The following is a 25736-nucleotide window of genomic DNA, read 5'->3' on the forward strand; positions in this document are numbered from 1 at the left end:
GGAAAGAATTTATACTGGAAATTGACAAAGGAGCAGATACGCAACAGCTCAAATAAAAATAAAAAACTTTGAAATACATTTACAGTTAAGTTTTACAGTTAAATAACACAGTTTACTGCAACAAGCTGAGATCAGATAAGCAAATTTCATAAATAAATACAACTGATGTGACCTGAATCTAGTCAAGCTTATTACTTATAATACAAGGACCAAATTGCAGCCTACTCTTAGCTCTATGTAAGGGTGGTAGACTGAAATGTTACTACAACAAATACATCTTTTACCAGAAGTATTTATCCAACTTTTTTTTTATTGATTTTCATTAATTTCAAGTGATTAAGATAGATGTTATAACTCCCTGTATAATAAGGGTAGAGCCAGGTGTGTTCTAAGTGGCAAGTACATCCATATATAATAGTAATAGCTTAATAACAAAATGATCTAGCCAAACAAGTTACTTACAGTTTGTTAACACGAGCCATATCCAACCAGATGTGTTTTATGTGATGTTGAGGGGGTAAAAATTGGTTGAGATAGTCTATTGCAAAAGTAAATTCATCTCCTAGAATACTCTCATGTCTCTTGGTTTCTCGTTTCTTCACCAAATTTAGACAGATAATAGGAGCTCCATAGCGATGCAACAGTTGGTTAAAATGTTGTCCAGCAGTATATGAGAAGGGATCACACATGTCCACTGGAAGTCAAAACAAAACCTTTTTTTTGTAAGATGGACCTAAAACTCATCACATATTGGCTGCAATTATGAAGCAAAACAATTAATAATCAGGAATACAATATTTAAGACGCGAAACACGGTTTGGTCAAAATATCATCAAAGACTACATTTTTTTACAATATCACTTATTTACAATCACTTATTTATGTCCTTCTTATAATCTACTCAAAAAAGTTTAGGGACTGTTTTGCTTCCTCTGAGGGTTTTGAATATAATCATAAACCGATATGTTTTTCATTACAGTAAATCTCTAGCATAAAACATGTTGCTGTTGAAATTACTTTTAAGACAAAAACAGTAAAGAATTACAGGCGTTAAAATTTTCCTATACTGAAAATGTATTTCAAATAGGTACTTACCTCTTCTCATAAGATTAGCTATTCTCATTCAGTGCTGCAAACTTTTCACAATGCATGCTACAAGCCTTGCACACTCCCTCCCCTCTGTTGGAAATATCATGTTCCAACATGTCTCTCATGCATGATGAAATCATCATGCATCATGTCTTAATCAATAACAACCTGACATGTTTACATGATGTATGTGACTCCCTCTACACTCCTCTACCGAACCTTTACTTGAAAGTTTAGCAGAAGGGGCGAACACCGGAAAGTGGGGAGGATGGGTGGGAAATGTCAGAGGAGGTAAGTACCTATCACAAATACATTTTCAGTATAGGAAAATTATAACTTCCAATATGTTTCTTACCTCCTTTCACAAGATAAGCTAGAATCCCACATTGAAAAGGAGGAAGGACTGGTGTGAGGGAACAAAAGAAGCACCCCTGAAAGCATCCAAAAGATACCTCTGAACTTGAGAGATAGAGATCTGGAGATCAGAAGAGAGGAATAACACTGAGGCAGGTATACTCTTTGACCTTATAGACAGTGTGACATGCACAAAGGTAGAAATGTAACGTGTAGAGTGGCTAGGGTGCATTGGACTGAACTCAGCAAGTAAACTACATCCAAAATCTCTCCACGGGTCACCAATATCCACATGGGGTAGGTTGAGGATTATCAACTCTTAATCTCAAACCAAAAAATTGGAGTTTTAAAACCTGCACCAATATCTGGGTATACTATGGTGAAAGAATGTCCATCAAATGGAATCAACTCCCCCAACCATGGCACAGGCCATTACCATCCAAAGACAATAACATCTCCATAAGAACACCTAGGGATAGTCCAAGAGAGCACTGGAACCAGCCCTCTAACTACACAGTGATGAAAGACATAGATGGAGCAATTGAGGGAGGAAGAGAGACAACCTGCCTCCATGGGAGGACTTATGTTGATTGGTTCACTTTAATCCAAAACCTCGGCACCAGAAACCGATATCCACGTGAAGGTAGGATGAGGGTACCCAATCAAAGGGTGAACCGCAAGTGACAGCTCAACTCCATTGTGAAAGTAAAGTTGATCAGAAGGCTACGTCATCCCATAAGAGGATGGCTCGACTCCAGCTGATGTGTAAGAGGAAGTGAGAGGCAACATCATCTCGCAAGGTGAAAGCTCTAATCCCCTGGTTTTTTAAATAGTAGCAAGAGGCCATGCCAACCTAAAAGGGAAGGACTTAACTCCCACAAATGTAATACGGATATGGAGGCTACATCAACCAGAAGGTGACAGCTCAACTCCATTAGTTATAAATGTGAGTAGGAGGCCACGTAAACCAGAAGGCGATGGCTCAATTCCATTGGATGTGTAAATAAATGGTAGTGGGAGGCCACATCAACCAGCAAGTTGATGGCTCAACTCCTTTGGAGGCCACATCCTAACTACACCACTGCCCTGATCTCAAATCAAAAGGCGAAACAATTCGTAAGGGTAGAAGGGGAAAGATCACAAAAGAATAAAGATTGCCATGGGATAAATAGATGGTTGTGCATACCTCGAAAAGATGCAGTACATGGAATATAACAACGAAGGGCCCTGATCGAACACAGAAATCTATCCAGATCCAGTCGAGGGTAAAGATGGGATATAGAAGGCAGGGAAATAAGAGAAAAATATGAATTACCCTCTCAAGTTATTGAGGTATTAAGGAGAAAGGTACAATCGAGGTAATGAAGATATGTAAGGTGATATGTCTATGGGAAACAGATCTGAATGTTGGTGACCACAGGCCAACAAAAGAAGGAAATAAGTTTTAAACGACAGATAAAACAAGGAGCATGAGGAAAGTGGTTCACACAGAAATAAAGAGAGGGCATGGAGGACCACAGTAATGTCCCAATCCAGAAAAGGAGGACATCTTGGTGGCCATCAAATGTTGAAGAAATGCATGAGCCCAGTAAGAACAGGAGGAACCTTATGGTATCTGGAAAAACAGAAGGTATGAGATAGGGCTGCCCAATATCCTGAAAGCAAGGAGACCGAAGAACCACAGTGAAACAGCCAGGTGAGAAATTACATAACATGAGCCAAAGATGGTTTGTCAGCAGGAAATCAGCAGAACAATAGGGGAATACTTTTTACTTACACTGGTAGACTTTGAAAGAAGATGGTTGTAATGAACCAGCTAACAAGGCAGAAAATTGACACATGAAACTGGATCCTCTCCCCAAGGACCAGACAAAAGCCAGGCATGAAGACGGAGGACAGGGAGATTGGGATGTAGGAGGTTGGATTGAGGTTGACAAAGAAGGGAGGGAGAAAGTGGAAGAGGAACTGGTAGTGTCACAAGCAGATGCTGTAGCCTGGGAAACCAAGGTTGTGCCAGCCAAAAAGGTGCTATCAGGAGGACTGGCCAAAGAGTGGAATGGACCAGAGAAATTACCTGATGCAGCAATCAGATTGAAAGGTACTCATACGGGTATTTGTGTGACCAGTCCTGGATGAAAACATTGACCACCAAGGCCTGGAAATGTGGTACAGGTGACCAAATGAGGGGCAAATTGGAATTGAGGCTCGTGGCAAAAGCATCTAATTGGGGAGAATCCCAACGATGGCACAGGTCCTGGAAAACGAGAGGATCCAATGCCCACTCCATAGAATAGACCCGGTCCGGTCACAAAAGACGATATGCAACGAGATTGAAAGCACCAGGTGTGTGACGTGATAAAATGAATGTGACATGCATGGGCCCAGTATAAGAGCTCCAATGTCCAAAAACAGAGGTATCTGGACCAGGTGCCCCCTGATGATTGATATTTGCCACCACCATAGAGTTGTCTGAATCAACCATCACCAGACAATGATGGACAAGATGAAGAAAGTGATGTTAAGCCCAACATATTGCCAGAAGTTGGAGAACATTGACATGCAAGACAGATTCTTCTGCAGACCAATGGCCTGAAGCTTCCTGGTTATTGATCCATGCCCCCAACCTTGAAGGGATACATCCATGAACAAATGTAGGTCTGGATGTGGGGAGAAAGTGGCACATCCATCGACGTATGAGCTTTGTCCAGCCACCAGTGCAGATCATCTTGCATTGAAGAAGGAAGGGAGATCATGGTGGAAAGAGAATCTTGAGCAAGGTTCCATCTATCATGAAGCATCCATTGCAGTGATCTCATGTGGGCTCAACTGAGAGGGATAAGTGCAATCATGTAGGACCACATCCTCCAAAGTGATAGAACACCATGAGCAGTAAGTGATCAGGTCGAGAGGTCTCGGTGAACTAAAAGTTCCATGGACCAAAGACATAAAGGCATGGCACGACTGATATTGGTGTCGATAAACACACCTAGGTGGCCAGGTATTGTGTAGCTCAAAGGAACGACTTCTCCAGTTTGATCAACCAGCTTACTTGAACTGCCAGAGAAAGGAGTTGGTGGGTATGAGTGGCCGATTCCTGTTTGAACCAGTTGTCCACGTAATAATGAAATTGCATACCCAGAGCATGAAGATTATGAGCAAATGCTTGGATAATGTGATAAAACACATAAGGAGCCGATGCAAGTCCAAAGGGAAGGGCTAAAAATTGGTAAACCACCCGAGATAGACAAATCAAAGATAAGGTCGACAATGCTGGGCAATCAGGATGTGAAGATAAGCATTGGAGACATCCATTTTCGTCATCCACAATCCCAGCAAAAACGCCCATCTCGGGGTGAGAAAATACTCCATAGTAAACATGTGAAGTGCAATGAAGCTGGCAATCCCCAGTTTTCTTGAGTACCATGAAAGATGGGAATAAACCACCCTGGAAGGGTGGCCAACTGGTTTGATAGCCCACTGTAAAAGCAATTCTTTAACTGCCTCTGACAGACACTGGCATGCCATGAGATCTGGAGGAAAGGAAATGAGGCAAGGAGAGAGAAGAGGATGAGAAAGAAACTGAAGAATGAATCATTCTGACAGAACCTGTATCACCCATTGTTACTCGATGAAGGGATGCCAGCAAGGAAGAAAGTCCAACAGTCGAGCTCCTTCTAGCCCCGAACCCACATGGTAGTCACCGGTACTTTTGGCAACAGATGTTTCCTCAACGAGGAAATTGACGAAAAGAAGTACCCCAACTAGCAGAAATGGGTAAGGGTTGGGAGGATGAAGGACGGAAAATGGAAATAGGGGGAACATTAGGCTCTGACAGAGACAAATGGGTAACAAAGGATGTGAGGGTGGATTGCTGATGGGCTTATGTAGACCGAGGCTCAACAGTTTCTGGGACAGTACCAAAGAAATGATGTTGCAAAAATGGAACATGACATACATCTTGTAGATATGGAGAGGGCAAACTGACCCAGACCAATACAGTGTCCCTACCAATAAGGTCCCAACAGCAAAGAAACCATGTGTGTAACCCCAGAGCCAAGGAAGAAATGCAGGCTAAAGTAGAGGAGAGAATGTGCAGGGTATTCATAGTAAAACCCTCAGGATTTCTGTGGAGTGCCTCAAAGAGGAGATGTATGGAAGAAAGATACCATAGAAAGGTGGTTAGAGTAAGACAAAGGCAAGAATATTGGGCATGGGTAAGACTGACATTATAATTGGGACCACACACCAAAGAGGTAACAACGAATCCAACAACTGCTGAACCAAAAATGGATTGTCAGCACGATGGTAATAAAGGGCGTGTTGATCCGAGGGCCTTGGGGGCACAGCATGCTCATCCACTCACTTAATTGAGAGACAAAGTTATCAGCATGTACCTGAATATCTGGGGAGTGAGAAAACCAAAAATGGTTGAGAAGAGGTTTCATGTAATAAAGAAGGTCGAGGGGAATAAGGGAAAGGGATAGAATATCACAAACCTGAGACACAAAATCCAAGAAGATTGAATTAGGTCTAGATGATTTCTCAGGTAGCAAGCGGGAAGAAGCGGCAAACTCTGGAGGCTATCAAAATCCTCGTCATTTTGTAGAATTTCCGCCAATTCAGAAGGAGACTGGGCAATAATTGGGGACAAAGGTTGACCCATGTAGTGTTCAATCTCCCGACACAGAAAAAACAGAAAGATCTACCATTGGGTCATCCACACCTGAAGCCTGAGGAACAACATTAGTTGTTGGTTTGACCCCTAAAGTGGTAACCCAAACTTCGGAATTCATAATGCAAAACAGAACTCACAAGTGATCAACTTTTTGCTGAAATAGACAGCAAAAATTGAACTGGTTTATAGTAAAGAAATTAAAAGTTAATTTCAACAAGAAACCACTTTTGACAGGAAAGAATGTTCCATCAACACACATTAGCACTAGCACACACACACACACACACACAAAATGTCTGAACTCGAACGCTGCCAAACGAGAAGTCAAGGTTCCATAGAGGAGTGTAGAGGGAGTCACATGCATCACATGATCATGTCAAGCTACTATTGGTTAAGAGATTATGCATGAGACATGTTGGAACATGATATTTCCAACAGAGGGGGGGGGTGCGCAAGGCTAGTGGCATGCATTATGAACAGTTTGCATATAGAGGGTAGCACTGAACGAGAGTAGCTAATCTTGTGAGAAGAGGTAAGTACCATATCAGAATTCTAAATTGTGATATGCAGGCACATCAAAGGTTTTATACCTGCTTAAAGTAAAATAGGAATTTAAAAAATATTTTGCTTATTTAGTTACTATGCAGTTTTAACATATACATATAGTCCAGACAAAATGTTGAAGTTTTCCTTGTTTAGGTGCTTTGTTTCTTTGTTATCTCAATAGCAGATAGTATCGACTCTGTCTGAGGGGATGTTAATCTATGCTTCACTTAAGTACAACTGCAATGTTCTTTGCTGGCTGACTAGATAACGTCTGTGAGTTACAGCCAGCAAATGCTGTGAGAGAACAAGTCTTGAAAAATTGAAGCATTATTAGTTTTTAATTCTATCAGGTTTATGATTGTGACTAGTTTTCCAGAGATTCATCTCAAAAAACAGAAAGCTGATGATCTTGGAGAAGCAATTGTCCATTTGTTTAAGAAAGTATGCATACTGCTCTTTGCTTGTAATAATCAAATTTCATGTTCATTTTCAACATTTGCAAAAATCAGAGTCAAATCACCACACAATTTTTAACCCAACCTTATACCAATGTCCTTTTCCTACACTAACACCCACCCTCTTGCATTTACCTCTCTATATACAGTCTTAGTCATTTTAATGGACCTTGTAACCACAATGTGACCAAGAAACAACATATTATAAATCCAAATTTACTAAGTGCATCTTCATGAAATTTAACAAACATTAAAAGTTTCTTGTACACAAAAAATCATTTTTAAATAAAGTATAACACTAAAGATTTGTTTGTTAATTTACAAAGCTTTTACTGAATCAGTCTGAATGAAAAGTAGTTTTTCATTTGTAAAATCTCCTAACTGAATCAAGTTTTTTAGTAAATCTTTAAACTGTATTTCTTATTTTCTCTAACACCAACTGTAGCAAAAACATGGAAGACTATTAAAAAATATAAAATAAAATGATGAAAACCTCTTTTCTAGAATGATTCCAGATTACAACAGACAATAACAATTATTATTCTAACACAGTTTCAGTTTTCTAAATATTTCACATCTGCTTGCTTTTAATTTTATTACTCTACAGTGTCCTTTATTCTTTATCTAATGATATGACAGTCAATTACTATAGTAGGAGAACTCAGTATGAACAACAGATCAAGTTATAATTTTGTGATGCAGCTAGCCTGAGCTAATCTTATCATTTTTTTTTCTTTTACATCTTCTTATCTAAAGTAATTAGTTTCTAATTTTTACATTGTAGTAACTTCATTAAAATATTTATAACAATAAATAAAAAATATACATCAAAAACTCATTTAAGACTTACCTAAGCAAATAGCACTACTTGTACTCAAGAATGTACTTCAATAAGACTAATTTTTTCACACTGTGTTGGTTGTCCACAAAATAATTCATGTTATTTTCAGATGAGCATTTTCTAACATAAAAATATGCCAGGCACTAGAACAGAATGTCTAAAACCTACTGTAATTTAACACTCTTGCTATAGGCTCAGTCAAATTGGCTGAGTTCATGACCCCAAACTGACCTTTATAATTTCCACACTAGAACTTCTAATATGTTTTGTGTATCTTCACAAAATTTTTGCAAGCTTTCACTAAGCATTAAGTCTTTTGTAGACAAAATATCAGAAGTATTTTCAATAAAACTTTCTCTGTGAATATATGAAATAAAAATGTTGACTGCTCCAAGTACAAAGAGATTTTCATGTCAAGATTAAAAATATTTTTCTTCATCTAAAAATTGTCAAATTTCATTTGCATGATCTCATTTGTATTATTGACTGGTAACAGAGATGTATGCACCATGTGATAACTTCCAAGTGATATTTTGTGTTATTAATTAGTAACAGAGATGTATACATCATGTGATAACTTCCAAGTGATATTCTGCTAAAAAGAGATGTATGCATCATGTAATATTTTGTATTACTGACTAGAAACAGAAATGTATTCACAGTGTGATAACATTATATATAAATTAGCATGCTAAGGTAGTCATAGGTGTTGTTCAAAACAGTTCATGTTTATGGACGTACACATTACTTTTTTCACTTCAAAGATTAAATCAGCACTTTTTTATGAGTATTTTTCTCTATATCTCATGAGTAAGAAAACAGTATTTTCTTGTGTTAGTATTGTGTATGGAAATGAAACACTATCATTATTCCCCTCAGTAACCTTAATGTAACTGATATCAAGTTATGTTACATTAAAAGTAAAAGCTTTTGTATAACCTACATGAAATTGGAGGCTTGGGCACCATCTTAGAAATATCCTGGGACCAATGAGAAGGGACAGACCCTCTCATTTGGACAAAAGCAGTGAAATGTCCTAAAGTAAATGACGAGACTGAAGAATCATGGATAATCTGTTCAGTTTCCACTTCATTGGCAACATGACCCTGGAATAACAGTAAATATCCTGGCTAAATCACTTTCTGAGTAATTAAATTCTTCCATCAAAAACATAAATTAATTTAAACAGAGGAGCTGTAACACTGCCAACATTACCTACACCTCTATTACTTCTCTTTATCTTATTCCTGTACTTTCATTTATATTATGGGAAGCAAATACCAAATCTAAATATTTTAAATGTTTGTTTCATTCCAAATTACCTGTCATTATTGCATTTTTGAAAATTTTCTTGTTACAAACTTACTATTAATTAACAAAATAATGGGAAATTGGTCATGTGATAAATAAACTTCAGAACCACTGGTTCACTTCATTAATTTTAAGAATTGGATAAAACTTATTATAAACAGTCATTAAAAACCATCATTTAGATAAATGAACCTATAAAAGTCATATTTATAAAACTAACTTCCATAATAAAGCCTTGAGAATGGCTTAATTTTTTTTTTCTTTAAGTGTTTTATGTTTTAATGTAATAACACCTACGAGTTCAATAAACCATTATTTTTATATGTTATAATCCCTCTATTCTTTGCAGGTCTAAGAAGAAAATGGAAAATCAATACTTTCAAACAATCATTGAATTGCTATAATTTTCCTTTTATAAATGGCAGTACAATCAGTTTTACTTTCAGTAGGAAATTTCACGGTTTCCATGAATTATGTAAAGATTTTCTAAGATTTTACAAATAAACTAAAAAAATTAAGCATGGTTTCTTTTTGGAATTTCTTCTGCCATTTCCTTAAACTAGAAAACTTCACAAATTGCTATTATTTTTTATCTACTAAATATACCTACTTCACAGTTGGACCCTCGTTTCAAAAATCTAGTACCAGCAAATTTCTGAGATCTTCTGGCTATCAAAGTCAGATATAGTGGTTTCCCATAAACACTAATATCTTTTTTTTTTTTAAGGATAACGTTTACATAATAAAGTTGATATCAGTATTTCATGACTTACAAACAAAATGACATTTTATAACATTCAGTGTAATTAACAAAAATGAAAAAAAGTGCTCATTCAAATTTTCATTTACACATAGTGCTGAGAAGTCTTGCCTCCACACAATATACTTATCAAATTGTTTAGAATTTTTCTGCCTATCTACAATTATAGGTTTAGATTTCTTAAGAAGTTTAATTACCATCCTTTGAGAATATATTTCTCCATATATTTTTTTCTTTACATGATTATCTTTGTCTGTTAATAATCATAATTAAAATACATGTAGGAAAGTGATTAGACAGCACTCTTACATGGATGAACAAAGGAATCTAATGGTAAGTTTAGAAAACTTAAGAAAAATCAGAAATCTGGAAAGCATATTCATGTCTTGATTTTCACATAATTATCCTTCTGTGTTAGTATTTTAATCACTTCAGCCTTTCATTCTTATCCTCTTATAATATCACAGAAAGACATCTGAACAATTACTAATGAAGGTCACTTTTGAAATATAACTAGAAAATGTTTTTTCAAATAATATTATGTATTTGAAAGCTACAGAAATTATTTTCTATGACAAGGCATTAGGTAGGGTCATTTAGGTTTAGTAAGTATGGTAAATGATGGCAAAAATAATCCAATGACTCAAATTCTTATTTAATGCTAAGATTATTGTATTCAAAGAATGCACACAAAAAAATAACTTATTGTTATGACAGCGGAAGTCACGCGATGCTGAGAGCATGTGCACTGGTGTTTCTCGATGGATTATGAATTATCGAGGAACCCCGCGAATGTCCGAGTGTTTGCCAGATGCCCTCTTTTTTAGTATATAAGCCCGGTAAATAAATCCAGTGATAGATAGGCAGATAGATTGAAGATATAGATAACTGAGTCAAGCGAACAGTAGACACCGTAAGTAAAGTTTATTGAATCACTGTGATTTTTAGCATGTGTTATAAAAGTAGTTAAGTTTAAAGTGACTGTGGAAATTCTGTGTATTACAAAGTTGTACTGAGAAAGAATAAACTAGTTTTAATCAAGAAGGGACTTGTATTGCTGAATTTCCTCGAAAAGAATTTATACTGGAAATTAACAAACAAGCAGATACACAACATTATAATTTGTTGAAAACAATCTGTACTTATTACATATAAACAGATCTTGAGCAGATTACATTTAGCAAAAGTCATGATACCTAGCCTGACAGAGATAATGATGATGTCATTTTGAAAGGTGAAGTCACCATAAATCTTTCTTAGTGGCAAAAACCATGTCTGTTTATGATTAATAGCCTGAAGTTGTGAATACTGAAAATGGCAAAACAAAGTATCCAGAGAAATATGATAATGAATGTCAATCAAGTTGAAATTAACTTGATATATAAAATCAAAATTTCTGATCAACAATAATCTAAATTCTACGACAAAAGGTAGTAGTTTAATTAAAAAAAAACAGCCTCTCACAATATTTTGGAAATCTCACAACGTAAACAATGATATTAATACTATGTTAAATTACAAACATAATTCTTAAATAGGAAATTGGATACTATCAAGTAAGTTTGTACTAACTTCTGTTTGATTTGGTAAGTATCCATTTGCACAGTGAGAATGACAAATTTTCAAGGATATCAGTAACACCAAAAAGGTTGGAGACATTGTATTCATATTAGGATAAAAATATCCCTACTATTTGAGCAAAAGGTCTTATCGATTCTAAATATAGTAGTGTGGTTGACAATTTTTGTACAAAATACTAATAATTAATTGGTGTTAAAATAAATAAATAATATTGCATTATTAATTCTTACCCTAATTCTGATTTGTAAATGAAACTTATATAATTGATAAAAGTTAACATTTTCCTCAGCTGAAAATATATTGCCAATAGATACTTACCTCTTCCCACAAAAAAGCTTTCTTAACTTATACTTCCCTCTATAGGTGCAAATTTTCACTCGCCACTAGCCTTGATACTTCCACTTATTTATGCATACTAATGTGCAAATTATTATGTAGCAACCCTCCACCAATAAGAGTGTGACACTACCCCTATCATAACTACTGCCCTTTCTAGTCATGCAGCTGTTAACCATTTTGAGATTGGTCAGATCACACCAAATCACACCAGAAGTGGGGAGGACAGGTTGGAAATGTGAGAAAAGGTAAGTATCTATTGTAAATAATTTTCATTTAGGAAAATATTAACTTCCGATACGATATCTTACCTCCTCTTACAAAAAACTAGAATTCCACATTGAACTGGTGGAAGGCTCTTGAGAAGATGATCCCCTCTTTAGGAAGCACCCAAAGGAAAACTATGAGGCATGAGAAAGAATTAAAAACAACACACTCGTGGGAGACTACACCACTTTTGGGCCAGGTGTACTCTTCATCCTTTAGTAACGTGTCACCAAAAAGGGTGGAAACATGGAGGAACCCCAAGAAAAATTACAGAAATATTGGGACTCTCTGGTGTAGAGTAGCTAAGGTGCAAAAGACTGTAAATGGGAGTTCAATCTCAACCAATACAGTAGGGAGAGGGTTCTCTGCCTTTCATCTAAAAAACAGGTACCAGCAGAGAGGAGAGGCTTCTGTACCAAACATCTGCCTCCACATACACTCACCTCCAACATAACTAATGCCAGATCCACCTGGAGCCAACAGGTACCAGCAGAGAGGAGAGGCTTCTGTACCAAACATCTGCCTCCACATACACTCACCTCTAACATAACTAATGCCAGATCCACCTGGAACCAACAGGTACCAGCAGAGAGGAGAGGCTTCTGTACCAAACATCTGCCTCCACATACACTCATCTCCAACATAACTAATGCCAGATCCACCTGGAACCAACAGGTACCAGCAGAGAGGAGAGGCTTCTGTACCAAACATCTGCCTCCACATACACTCATCTCCAACATAACTAATGCCAGATCCACCTGGAGCCAACAGGTACCAGCAGAGAGGAGAGGCTTCTGTACCAAACATCTGCCTCCACATACACTCACCTCCAACATAACTAATGCCAGATCCACCAGGAACCAACAATAAACAGATGGTAGGAAGGTGGAGAGCCCAGGTGGGTGTTCTTGTCCGGTTCAAGACCTAGCAGCATTGGGAATTTTTCTTGGAGTTGCTGCCTTACACATGCAGGAATTCACGTGTCTCGCCCAGTTACAACCAACACCAGATTTACTGGGAACAAGTATCCCAGTGAATGGTAGGAAGAGGGACCATTATTTGGGTTGCATCTTCAGTCCAAAACTCTGCGGCATTGGGAATTTATTATCCAGTCCGCAGTAGGAGAAGGATACCATCCAAACACATATGAGGACTTATGTGGCTTGTCCACCTCCAACCAACACCTGATCCATGGGAAACAATATCTGGCATATGGTAGGAATGAGGGTGCCTCAGCTGGAGGGGCAAATTGCAATATATGGCAGAGTGCTACATCCAACACCTGGTGGAATCTGGAATTATACATCAGGTCCATGGTAGGAAGGGTGTCACACCATCTATACCAGAAGAATGCCACCTCCCCCCTTTCAAGTGAGTGGTACTGTGCACAATCAGGAGTGCAGGGCTCCGTGGTCCACCACCCTAGCAGCTAGAAACTGGTAAGTGACAAGGACTCCCATACTTCATTAAATAAAAAAGGGAAAATATGTTTTGGAAAGTCTGGAGGACCATGGCACCCAAGACTGTGCAACGGGTGACCCGATACCTATTTTGAAAAGCAAAGCAATCATACTGACAGAGTTGAGTAATCAACACCAAGCAGCATCTGGAATGGTACATCGGGTTTGCAGTAGTAAGAGCCTCAGTGCTACAGATCAACAGAGATGGGCAGTAATCCCTGTCTGCTTTACTCATGTTAGTCCATGACGAACATATTTATGAAGCAACAGACCTCAACAGATTTAAGACAAAGCATACCTGGACAGGCAACACCTGCCACAGAGTGTGATCCAAATATGAGATAAAGGCCCCTGCAAAGAAAAAGAAAATTAACAGACTACTTACCACCCACAGATAAACAGCTAGATCACTGATGTCACCCAAGGGAAGATGGAAATGTGCAGCCAGGGACTTGGTAAGGTGACAGATCTGATGGGAAGAAAACATGAAAAGAGAAGGGAAGAAAATTGCTGGGCAAATTAAATGGCGAATTCAATCTGGAAGGGTAATGGGAAAAATGCCATAGAAGAGGTAAGGATTTTACAGAAGAAACAAATGAACTTGGGAACTGTAGAAGAGAGCAGTATGATGTGTCATATACCATCAGAGAGCCCTGACTTCATGGAAAATTGATTTAAAGAACATGAAGAGAAAAGATCCAATGGAAGATGGTGAAAAGCATGGATGAGTAAAACAGAAGGAACAAAACAACATAGATAAAATTGACAACTTGAAAACACAAGCAAAGTCAGTAAACCAAAAAGTGACTAGCATATAATGCCACCCTATAGCCCACACTAGAGGAAACTGAAAGGCCCTCTTCAAAAAGCCAAGGAAAAAAGAATGGTATGTAAGGAACCATAGGATGGGAAGGACAATAACACCTTAAGTAATCCACCTCATGTGAAGGAAGAAAGTACAGGACTGAAAGCAATGGAAGCTACATGTAAAAATCAAGCCCTTCCTGTGATGGACCAGACAAAGCCATGTGTGGAGATGATGTGCAGGTACAGACGGATGGTGACACCAAAAACCATTTCCGCAGTAGAAATCACATGTAAGCCAGCCAATACGTAACCAGAGCATAACACTACATGGAGGACAGTGGGCCTGTAACAGAAAATTCAATGTGGGAAAACAGAGGTTGATAGACTGAGTGCCCCTTTCCCGGTGATGTATGAGACTATTATAGAAATGATGGGGTGGAACATCACCAACCAGCCCCAAAGAGCCTGCAGGAAGTGAAGGAAAGTCTGACAAACAGTAAGAATTTACAAGAGATTCACATGCAAAGAGAACTCAGAAAGAGACCATCACCCAGAAACCTCTGAGTGTTGAGATACACCTGCAAACAGAAAGAGAAGCATCCGTAAAAGGTGACATTCCAGACAAGAAGGAAGAGAAACATCCACAGTAGTTTCGTTCCAATCCAATTACCAGTCGAAGTCAGTCTGTAAAGGGGAAGAGTAATAGGGATATCTAAGGGCTTCCAAACAAAGTTCTATTGGTCTATCAAAGCCCATTGATGATGAAACATGAGGGTACTGTAGTGTTTTCTCAACAAAGACTCTCACACATTGTGTAATGCTTCTGGCATTTATTTCTCCAAAAACTGCATGCCTCAGCAGAAAACTGTAATATTTTAGATGTTTTGCATAACTAGTACAGAATAAACACATTAAACATAAAATACAAAATAATAGTGCAGATATTACAAACCTTTTTCCTTGGAATTTTCTTTTTTAAATTTTAACATGAGAAGTCTTCTGGAATGGTGTGATTGTAGGTGTAGAGCCGTAGTGTTCCTACAAATACAGAGGAGTGATCTGCCTACAATATGTTTATGATACACGATTAACTCAAATAAAACTGTGTACAAATACCAATGAAAGTGTTCACATGCCCGAACAAGTGATAACACCTCTTTTGCAGTTTGAAAATAACGCTTCTCAACATCTGATAAGCTATAAATAGCATATGATATGACTTTGAATTGACCATCTTGTTCCAGAGTTAAAATGGCCCCTAGACCCTCTGGGTTTGCATCACAGATTACTTTGGTTTTAGAATTTGAATCAAAATATGTCATTTTAAATTTTAATGCATCAAACAACTCTTGTTGTTGGCCACCCATAATAAACCTAACTTTTTGCGAGTTAACCGATGTAACGGTTCCACAAGTGTAGCTAAACCCGAAATAAAAAAAGCACTGAAATTTACTGAGTCTAGAAAACTATGGACTTCCACTGGCTTTTTCCAGAAATTTTGTGTATTTGATAGCTTGAACACGAGTAGTAGTTGGACCAATACCTTTCTCAGATAACAAATGTGCCATGAATGCAAGCTGTAACATTCAAAACTGTGACTTATCTTTGTATAGGGTCAAATCATTCTCTTTAAAATAGCAACAATCTTCTATGTAAGTCGTGAGAGCTACACTTATCTATAACTTGATCCCTGATCATGTCATCACTTAAATCTCCATATTCACATGTTAAAGTTGTCTAAGCTGAGTAACATAACTATCAATATTTCCCTCATCTTGCTGAGCAGCTTGTCGAAATGTGTCTTTCAAATGCAGTATTCTTTAGCAGGTCAAAATAAGTGTAAAACTTACCCAATGCTTCCTGGTAGGTATCTCCCATGTCTGTGAAGGTCGAGAAAATGTCCTGGCATGCAAGACCCATTACATGGAGAAGCAAAACCTTTTTCTACCCCACATCCATATGCCTGTTGCAGTCAAATAATAGGTGATCTGCTCTTTCCAGCAATTCTACCAATGAGAAATACTGTTTTGGTTCATGCAGTAGAAAGGATCAAGAGTTTGTTTGTTTTGAATTTTGTGTAAAGCTACAGGAGGACTATATGCAATAGCCATCCCTAATTTAGCAATGAAAGACTAGAGGGAAGGCAGCTAGTCATCATTACACACCACCAACTCTTTTACCAATAAATAGTGGGATTGACTGTAACTTAATACCGCCCCCATGGCTGAAAGGGCGAGCATGTTTGGTGGGACAGGGATTCAAATCTGCGACCCTCAGATTGCAAGTCAAAGTTGGAGCTGGAGAAGCCATGGAAACCACAGCTGAGACAGCCAGGAAAGAGCTCTCAGAAGGACTGATCACAGTGTGTCAAGGATAAAAGAAATCCCCCAGAGAAGAAGGAGAATGGGAGGATAAATAAATGTGTAGGTCCAATCTTGGGTGAAAACATCAATAGCCAGAGAAAGAAGATAAGGAACTGGGGACCAAAACCAAGGAAATTTGTGGTTAAGGGATGTAGCAAAAGCCCCAGTGTGAGGAGTAGCTCACTGAAGTCAAAGCCACTGGAAAACAAAATGAAATCATCACACTCAACGATAGGAATATCGAGTGTTTGAGCCCAAAGATTCAAGATATGAATTCAGAGGGATGAAGAATGGGTGCTGCCTTGGTGATTGAGATAAACAGCCTCTGAAGAAAATTCGGAATGGATCTTTAATAGAAGATTTTTGGCCAGATGAAGAAAACGAACTAAAACATGACCTAAAGTGAGAAGCTCCAGGATGTTGATAGGATAAGACCTCTTGGCTGCAGACCAAATATGCCAAATCTTCCAGTTGATCAACCCACACCACTCATCCCCAAAGGGATGCATTCATGAAATGTGGAGAATTGGATGAGGAGAAGGAAGCGGAGTCATATCTAACCACCAATGCCAATCGACGACAAGGGCAGGAGTAAGGGTAGTAAGAGCCAACAAAGAACTTCTGTGAAAATTCCACTGGTTGTGAAAAGCCCACAAAAGAGCCTGCACATGAGCCTGACTTAAGGGGATAAAGACTACCAAGGAAGATCACATCTCCAAAAACAATAGAACTTTGTGAGCTGTAATCAAACTGAAAACTTATTGAAGTCAAAGAGAAGGGCGGGCTCGACTGAGATGTGTGTACAAAAGTAAAAACACCAAAATGGACAAGATATTGGTTAGGTCACAGTAAGGACTTTTTCAACTTGATTAACAGCACATTAAAGCTGACTCCAGGAGCAGCTGATAAGGGTAACAGGCAGACTCCTGTTCAGAATGAGCAAACAATAGGCAATAAACCAAAGAAAGAGGAAAACACTACCCCAAAGCATACAAGTGATTAACAAATGCTCTGAACTCCTGGCAAAACATACAGCACCAAAGCAAGTCCGAAGGGCAGCATGCAAAACAGAGAATCCACCCCGTGGAGAATAAATCGAAGAGAGGGTCGCAAGTGACGAAATATTGGGATATGCAAATAATCATTCATGACATTCCTCTTTGTCATTAATAAACCTAGAGAAAAATCCCACCTAAGGTTGAGGAATGGCTCCAAGATAAAATGGGGGATATTGAAAATTAGAATGAGGTGGGACAAACCTAGTACAGGCTGCCAGTCTCCAGTTTTGCACAAGGATAACAAGTACATTGGAATAAAAGCCTGGAAAAAGATGATGAACAGGCTGGTGGCAGAATCCCAAGTCATTGGGAAGGAAAAGGGTACCAAGGACAAAAGAAGTAGGGAAAGAAATACTAGAACAAGTCCAAAACCTGAAGAACCCATGGAACTGTAGTGAAAGATTGCCAAAAAGTAACAATATAATATAGTCAAGCTCCCACTGGACCGGAACCCTCTGGTTAGTCTCCAGTACTTTTGGCAACAATGAGATTAGAAACCCCTAGAAGGGGGACAGGTACAGGCAGATATGGACCAGGACAGGAAAGGAATAGGGGCATGTCATGGCTCCAAATGTGACAAATGTGCAACCAAAGAGGTAAGGGTCGAGTGTTGAAGCATAGATAACATACGGGATTCCAAAGTCTCAGATACATGATCAAAAACATATCACCAAAGAGAATATAGAAATCCCGAAAAGAAACAGGTGGCAAATATACCCGGGACAAGGTCACAACTTTATGCAGAAAATCACAATGACAGTGAAACCACATGTGTAAAGAGAGAGAGCTGAAGACAAAAAATGAGCCAACATAGAGATAATAAGGAATCATAGAAAAACGGGGAATTGGATAATACAAAACATACCTGAGAAATCATTGAAAAATGCTGTATTAGGCCTAGCTGATTCTGCAGGAGGAGTAGAGAAAACCATGGCAAAATCGGGTGGTGTAAAAAGGTTATCAAATCTTCATCAGTCCGAACAGTTTGGCTTGTTCAGGAAAATTAGAGGGGAAAGGTCAAGGAGAAGAAGGCTGACCCATATAGCAAACAACTTCATGTTAGATATTAGCAGAGAAATACAACAACAGGCCTCACCCGCAGCCTGTGAAAATATTGCTAGAGGTATAACACCCAAAGTGGGAACATGAACCTCAAAATTCATTGTAGAAATACTTAAATCAAACAAAAGTGTTCGATGTAAAATATGAGAGTGTGAAAAGAAAAAATAAAGACTGGGAAATTAAGTTAAATTAAAAGAACTTCTCAGTGTAAAGAAAAATAATAATAATGAAGAAATCTCACTTCGGAATTAAACTATTAAAATCACGATTCACACGAAGAGCACCAACAGAAAAAAAAGTCTGAACACGATTATTGAATAGAGGGAGTCACATGCATCATGCGAGTATGTTGCACTGTTATTGGTGGAGGGTCGACGTATGATGATTTTCATTGATAGACACAATGGAATCAGTCAATTCCAATGGAGGGGAGATAGAAGGCTTGTGGCATGCATGTTTGTTTTGCATATAGAGGGCAGCACTGAACGAGAATAGCTATTTATGAGAGAAGAGGTAATGTAATGTATCGGACAAGCTGAATAATTATCTGGAGGTTATGAGGAGGTTATAAAGATTTTGAATATGAAATTTGACAATTTTCTGAGGCATAAAAGTATCTTTAATATTAAATTTAAATTATTTTGCATGTTGGATAGTCAACATTATAAAATAGAAAAGCGCATGAGCAAATCACTACTTAAAAAATATTAAACTTAATAAAAAAAATCTGATATTTTGTGTACTAAAGTCTTGTAATGTTTACAGATAATCTGCAAAATTTCGTGAAGATACACTTCCTGTATTAAAAGTTATAGATTGAAAACTATAATAAGCACAAAATAGTTAGAAGGTCAGTCCCTTGGACCAAGCTTGTAGTGAGAGAGTTAAGAGGCTGAGGCTATGCCAAAGGGAAGAGCACAGAATTGAAAGATGTGATCCCAATGGATAAAGTGTAGAAAACATCTGGAGCATTGGGTAAATAGGATATGTAAGAAGTCATCTGACACAACCTTGGTTATCCACAGATGAGGTGAAAAAGACCACTGGAGATAAAAGAAATTCTCCATCCGGAACTGGTTGAGAGATGATAGGTTAATAACCAGGCACCAGTTTTTTCTGGTCTTCTTGGGGACTCCAAAGAGGCAAGAGTAAAAACCTGGAGAAGGGTTGTATATTCTCTTAATTACATGTTTGGTCAGAAGATCCCAAACCACATCCTCGAGATGTTGAAGATAAGGGACAGAAGGAGAAGAAAAGGAAACAGTAAGGGAGAGAGGGTAAGAAAAATGGAGAGTGAGACCATGGATGATGACCTGAAGAGCCCATATGAAACAGCAAACTGAAATAAAAGGTTAGTGAAGTGAGACAGATGGGCAATCTCTGGGCTCAACCCAATAGGATTGTCATTGAAGTACAAACAGCGAACCTGACATCAGAAAGAAAGAAAATGAGAAGAGGAGGAAGGCCTAGAATCTGGATTGGTAATGGTGTGGGTAGACTGATCTAGCTAAGGAAAAGAAGTGAAAAGGTGAAGTTGACAAAGACAGGAAACCAGAGAAGATAACAAGTACTGATACTGGGCCGTTTCAGCCTGGGTCTCCAGTGAATCAGAAATAATATCAACGACTTCTGTGTGAAGAAAGGGAACCCATCAAAGATAAAATAAGTAAAAAGGAGGGAGGTGAACATAAGTGATGAGTGTATCCTGACCCAAAAAGTTTCAAGCAGAGGAACCAAGTAAGGATGGAGTGAGTAAGAAAAGTGGTCAAGATAGTAAAAAAAGTGAATGGAACTCTCCAGAAAACCTCTCTGAGGCATGATGAAGTACCTCAGAAATAATATGGAGGGAGGAGAGGTAATGCAGGGGTGTCATAAGAAAAAGTTGAAGATGAAAAACTGGGCATTAGAGAGAAAACCAAAAGACAAGGGGTTTGCTCTACAGCAGGTAAAAAGAGAGTACATAATTTGGAAATTTAGAAATGTAGAGGAAGAATGGCTGTAAGCCAGGACAAAAGTCAACATGGATAAGAGAATGAGGCATGTGGTTACGGGTGCAGAGTTGGTCAAGGAATCAGCATGAACTCTAATATCAGGTGAAGGAGGAAGGACAAATTAATCGCAAGAAATAGTTACATTAAGTAACAAATGGGAAGAATTAAAGGACACTGGCAAAAGAGAAAGGAAGGAATATACTTGAGAATCATATCCTAAAAAAAGAGATTGGAAGGGTGAGGATCTTCCTCAACCTGTAAGGTGGTACTCAAAGCAAACCGAGGTGGGGAGAATGGGAGGAGGCCCAGTGTACATGAGGAAACCCATAACATGTTGCACAATAGCTGTAACATCTTCAACAGCTTCCAAAAGTCATAGTAGAAACAGAGTCTGTGTTTTTAACTTCATCACCCTCACAGGACAAAGTCAAAGTCATCATCACTTGAGAATTCATAATAATCTTCAATGCTTTGGAAACAAAAAACAAGTTATAACTAAACCTAAGTTCCTTTTAAAAATGCAAATCTCAGGTAACTGAACTCAGACTGAAACATCTGTACAAGACCATGCCAAGGAAAAGAATTAAGTTATTTTGAGTGCAAGTGCTTAAGGGGTGTTACCATGCATGAAGGTAGTGTCACCCTCCTATTGGTGGTGGACTTTTTTGTATGAGTAAAGTTCATGTTAAACACATGAATTTTAGGTATGAGTTAGCTCAAGGCTAGTGGTATGCAAATCTCACAGGCAGACATGCAAGGGATATAGGTATTTTGTGTATAGAGGTGAGGTATTATTTCAGAATTAGTGTTTCGGACTATTACTGTTTTCCATTATTCCAACAATCAATTAAATGAAATTATATAATTGAATTGATTAATCTAAATTAGTGCTTTCTGATCATTATTGTTTTTTACTATTCCAACAATCGACTAGCTGAAATTATGATTAAAGTAACTCAGAAAAATAAGCAACTAACCAGAATCAGGGTTTATAATTATTACTATTTTCAATTATTCCAATGATTTTAGTAATCAAAATGCTGCTATTATATTTGTTTGTTGTTAGGCACAAAATTACATAATGGGCTACCTGTGCTCTGTTCAATTTTAGACATATAAATTATTATTTTTTATTTAAAATTTGTTCAGCCTTGGTGATATCATGATTTGAAAGTCTCAGGTTTGACTTCCATTGCCACCAAACGTACTCACCCTGTCTTTGTTATGGCAAAACCACTAAGGCTGTCTATCACTGTTGTTACTTTTGAGCTGCTGACTAGAGGGAAGGCAACCATGTGGCAGCACCAGCCATCAACATTTGTTTTCTTTTCTTTTCAAACTGCTGACTAGAGGGAAGGTAACTGGCTAGCAGCACCTTCTGCCAACATGTTTTTTTTTACTGCTGACTACAGCAAAGGTAACTGTTTAGTAGCTCCTGCCCCTAACTTCTTTTTCTGTTGTTGCTTCTTCTACATACCATGGTTTGAGAGATAATCTCTTAATTGATGAAAGAAATGTAATCCATTAACCCTATCGGCATGGGTACCTTTTACTGTGCATGACACAAGGTTTTAGTGTCTTACACTGAAAATTTTATCAAACTACTTTTTGTTTATGTTATACCAATTAGAATAGCATAAAATCTTAGCTAAGAATCCATATTTTAATAGTATACAAGTTTTAAGCTTTTAATTCTAAAAGGAAATATATAGAAAAATCCTGAATTTCCACTAGTGTAACACACATGAAAATTTTGTCTCAGCATGTCATCATCCCTATTTTATCCATCACCCCTCGAAAATGTACGAAATTAAATGTAAAATGCTCTCTATAAAATCGTTAGTGCTTAAACAGACCATAATTTTTATGGCCTTCAATTTTTTGTTACAGAGCTATCAAAGAGAAAATCAGACCCCACCTGTCACACCCACCCTTTCACAATTGGTTGATAGTTCTCTCTTACATTTCATTATATATCACTTATAACCAATAGAAAGTCAAGGTTTTTTTATCTATCAAATGGCGTCTTGCATAACATTGTGTTTTGAACAGATGACCGTCAATGTCACTCAGAGTAGCAATTTTGTTACCATGGGAAAGTTAAAGACTAGCTTGGATGAATTTGTAATGGCTTTTGTAGCATAGTTAAAAAGCCAGGAAAATTTTTAGAAGTCTACTTTTTGCATGTTATTAGTCTATATTCTTTGATGTATTATTTAAGTAAATAAAAATTGTTAAGTGCTTTACCATAATCGCTAAAAAATTAGGGTTTACTCTACTTGATAATCTAGGGCAAGAAAAAAGTAGATTTGTTTTTCATATTTATTCTTTATTTATTATTATAAAAGTAACTAAAATTAAAAGTATGGATCTTTTTAAGTTATTTAAGACTAGAATAGGTAATATAAGAAATAATAATAATATAATTAAAATTGTTCATGAAGCACGCACATGAGCAGCTCATTGGTAATGTAATTCGATAGCATAACGTGAGCTGTACATTCCCCGAGTGATTTACAACTTATAATGGCATGGATGACAGTTAAACACGGTTCAATTGGCAATATAAATGGTAATAAAACAATAAAATTTAATTATTAATAGATGTATAATGTTACGAACTTAGAGCTACTTAAGATAAACAAATGTAGTTTCAGGTTACAATCTGAAGTCATACTAGAAAGAAAAGAAGATTAATTTAGGTTTATTTTGATTTTTTTGGGGTGCTTACGAGGTCAGTCGAATTGACCAATCCAGTTTTGAGATAGGGTAGAGAAAATAATAGATAAATTATAAGGATTTAGTGAAAAAAAACCGTCTGAAATGCATTTAGAAGGTTTTAGGGATTACACAAAGGAAATTTGAGATTTTTGAGATGACGAAAAGTATTTTTAATTTAACATGAAAATTACTTTGCACATGGACTATTCAAAACAAATACTCAATATATTCATGGACAAAACTTTATTTTATTTTAGTAAAAGTACTTCACTAAGAAATATGACTTTTTTCTATGTGAAAGACTTGTAATATTAACTGAAAGACTGCCAAATTTCGTGAAGATATACCCAATATATAGAGAGTTATATGTATTAAACTTATGTCAACTTGAAACGAATACAGAAAGTCACGTGACTCGGTCAAATCGACCAACCCCGTGTTGGAAGAGTTAATGGGTTTAGATAAAGTGATTAGCAAATACCACTAATCACGCAACTCTAGATAGCATGTTTTGAGGTCATATAAGGGTAGGAACACAAACAGTCCTTGTGTAATGGCAGAAAGAGAAGGAAAATTATGTAAGAAACAAAACTTTGAAAATTATATTATAAATGGATCATATAAGTATATTAGCTATAAACTTATGCTTTGAAATTGTCATTACAAGAGGACAAATTACCACTTTTAGAATGTTTCTGAGAAAGAAACATTGTTTAAAGAGCATTATAAAAATTATTTTTACTTAAACTTTGAAATTTGATATTTGGGTTTGTATGAGACACCTAAAAAGTGCTCAGTGGTTTAGAAAGGGTTTGCAGAGGCACTGAACTCTATCAGGGCAGGATGAACAATTCTGGAGGCATTCCAAAGTATTTCTTGTGTATAATCCTTTATAGTAGATAACTACATGGTAAAGAATCCTACATGTTTCTTTTCTAACAATAACACATAAACTTGTTAAAAAAAAGTATTTTATTCTTGAAACAAAATGTTTTAGAAAATAATTCATAAACAGAAAAACAACTCTCATTCTCTAAACTACTTTAAATACCCATGAAATCAGAATTTATGGATAAACTGTAACTAGAAGAGAAACTACCTTCTTAACATATTGTGATGGACATACTTTGACTGTATTCTGGTGGGTTTCTTAGGAGCATCCAAATGTAAAATTTTTTATGGGTGGTTACTTTTCTGAGAATCTTAAAGATGTTATTTTCAATGAAACTTATAGTTCATTTACTGATTTTTTTTTAAAGTTAAGCACAAAGCTACACAAAGGGCTATCTGTGCTCTGCCCACCACAGGTATCGAAACCCAGTTTCTAGCGGTGCAAGTCCACAGACATATCGTTGTACCACTGGGGAGCTATTGATTTTCATGAATTTATTAATTTAATAAAAACTAGATCTTTGTAATGTCTTAGTAACTAAAACTAAACAAAGGATACTTGACTGTCCAATAAAGCCATGAGTGATATATAATTTCCAGTCTGAATGTATGTCAACAGGCTCTAATAGTTCTGTGTTCCATACAAATTTCCAATGAGGTTTACATCGGACTCCATAGTGATGCCCTGGATGAAGCAAAAGGAAAATATATAATAGTGTTAAAACAGATCATACAGAAAGTTTAATGCTTAATGTTTCCCAGTGTTAATAAAAGTCATAACTATAAACTGGGGTTTCACAAAAATAGACAAAAATCTTAAGAATTTTGATAACCATACCTGAATTAGAATGTCATAAATACTGCAAAAGAAAAGGGCAAGAAATACTGTGAAGAAGATCCTATCAATATAAAACTTCCTTTTATCCAAGGTAAAAGTAAGTTATTATACTTAAAACATTTAGTGTCAAGTTTTTACAATATTATCAAAAATTGTTAATTTATAAAGAGGAACAGTTATTGTAAAAAAAAAAAAAACTACATAAACAAGCTAAATCAAAATGCAAAGATTATATTTTCAAACCCACAACTAGAGACTCTAAAAAAAGTAAACACAGCTCTTCAATGTATTGAGACCCCAACTGTGAGAATGTCATAGCTTCCCTGTGTT

General features: G+C 37.0%; 1 protein-coding gene across 1 annotated transcript in view; it reads right to left on the reverse strand.

Moving 5' to 3' along the window:
• The window catches only part of LOC106465806 (polyphosphoinositide phosphatase-like), a gene marked incomplete at its 3' end in the record, with an annotated part of 133957 nt that overhangs the window by 64286 nt on the left and 43935 nt on the right, over positions 1–25736 (reverse strand). Inside the window, exons 9-12 of the mRNA XM_022393752.1 lie at positions 25128–25253; positions 9882–9982; positions 8904–9066; positions 463–694 (exon numbers count right to left, since the gene is read on the reverse strand). Of these exons, the coding sequence (XP_022249460.1) occupies positions 463–694; positions 8904–9066; positions 9882–9982; positions 25128–25253 (622 nt within the window). The remainder of the gene's footprint in view (positions 1–462; positions 695–8903; positions 9067–9881; positions 9983–25127; positions 25254–25736) is intronic.

Source organism: Limulus polyphemus, unplaced genomic scaffold (assembly GCF_000517525.1).
Source record: "Limulus polyphemus unplaced genomic scaffold, Limulus_polyphemus-2.1.2 Scaffold2057, whole genome shotgun sequence".
Classification (NCBI taxonomy): Eukaryota; Metazoa; Arthropoda; class Merostomata; order Xiphosura; family Limulidae; genus Limulus; species Limulus polyphemus.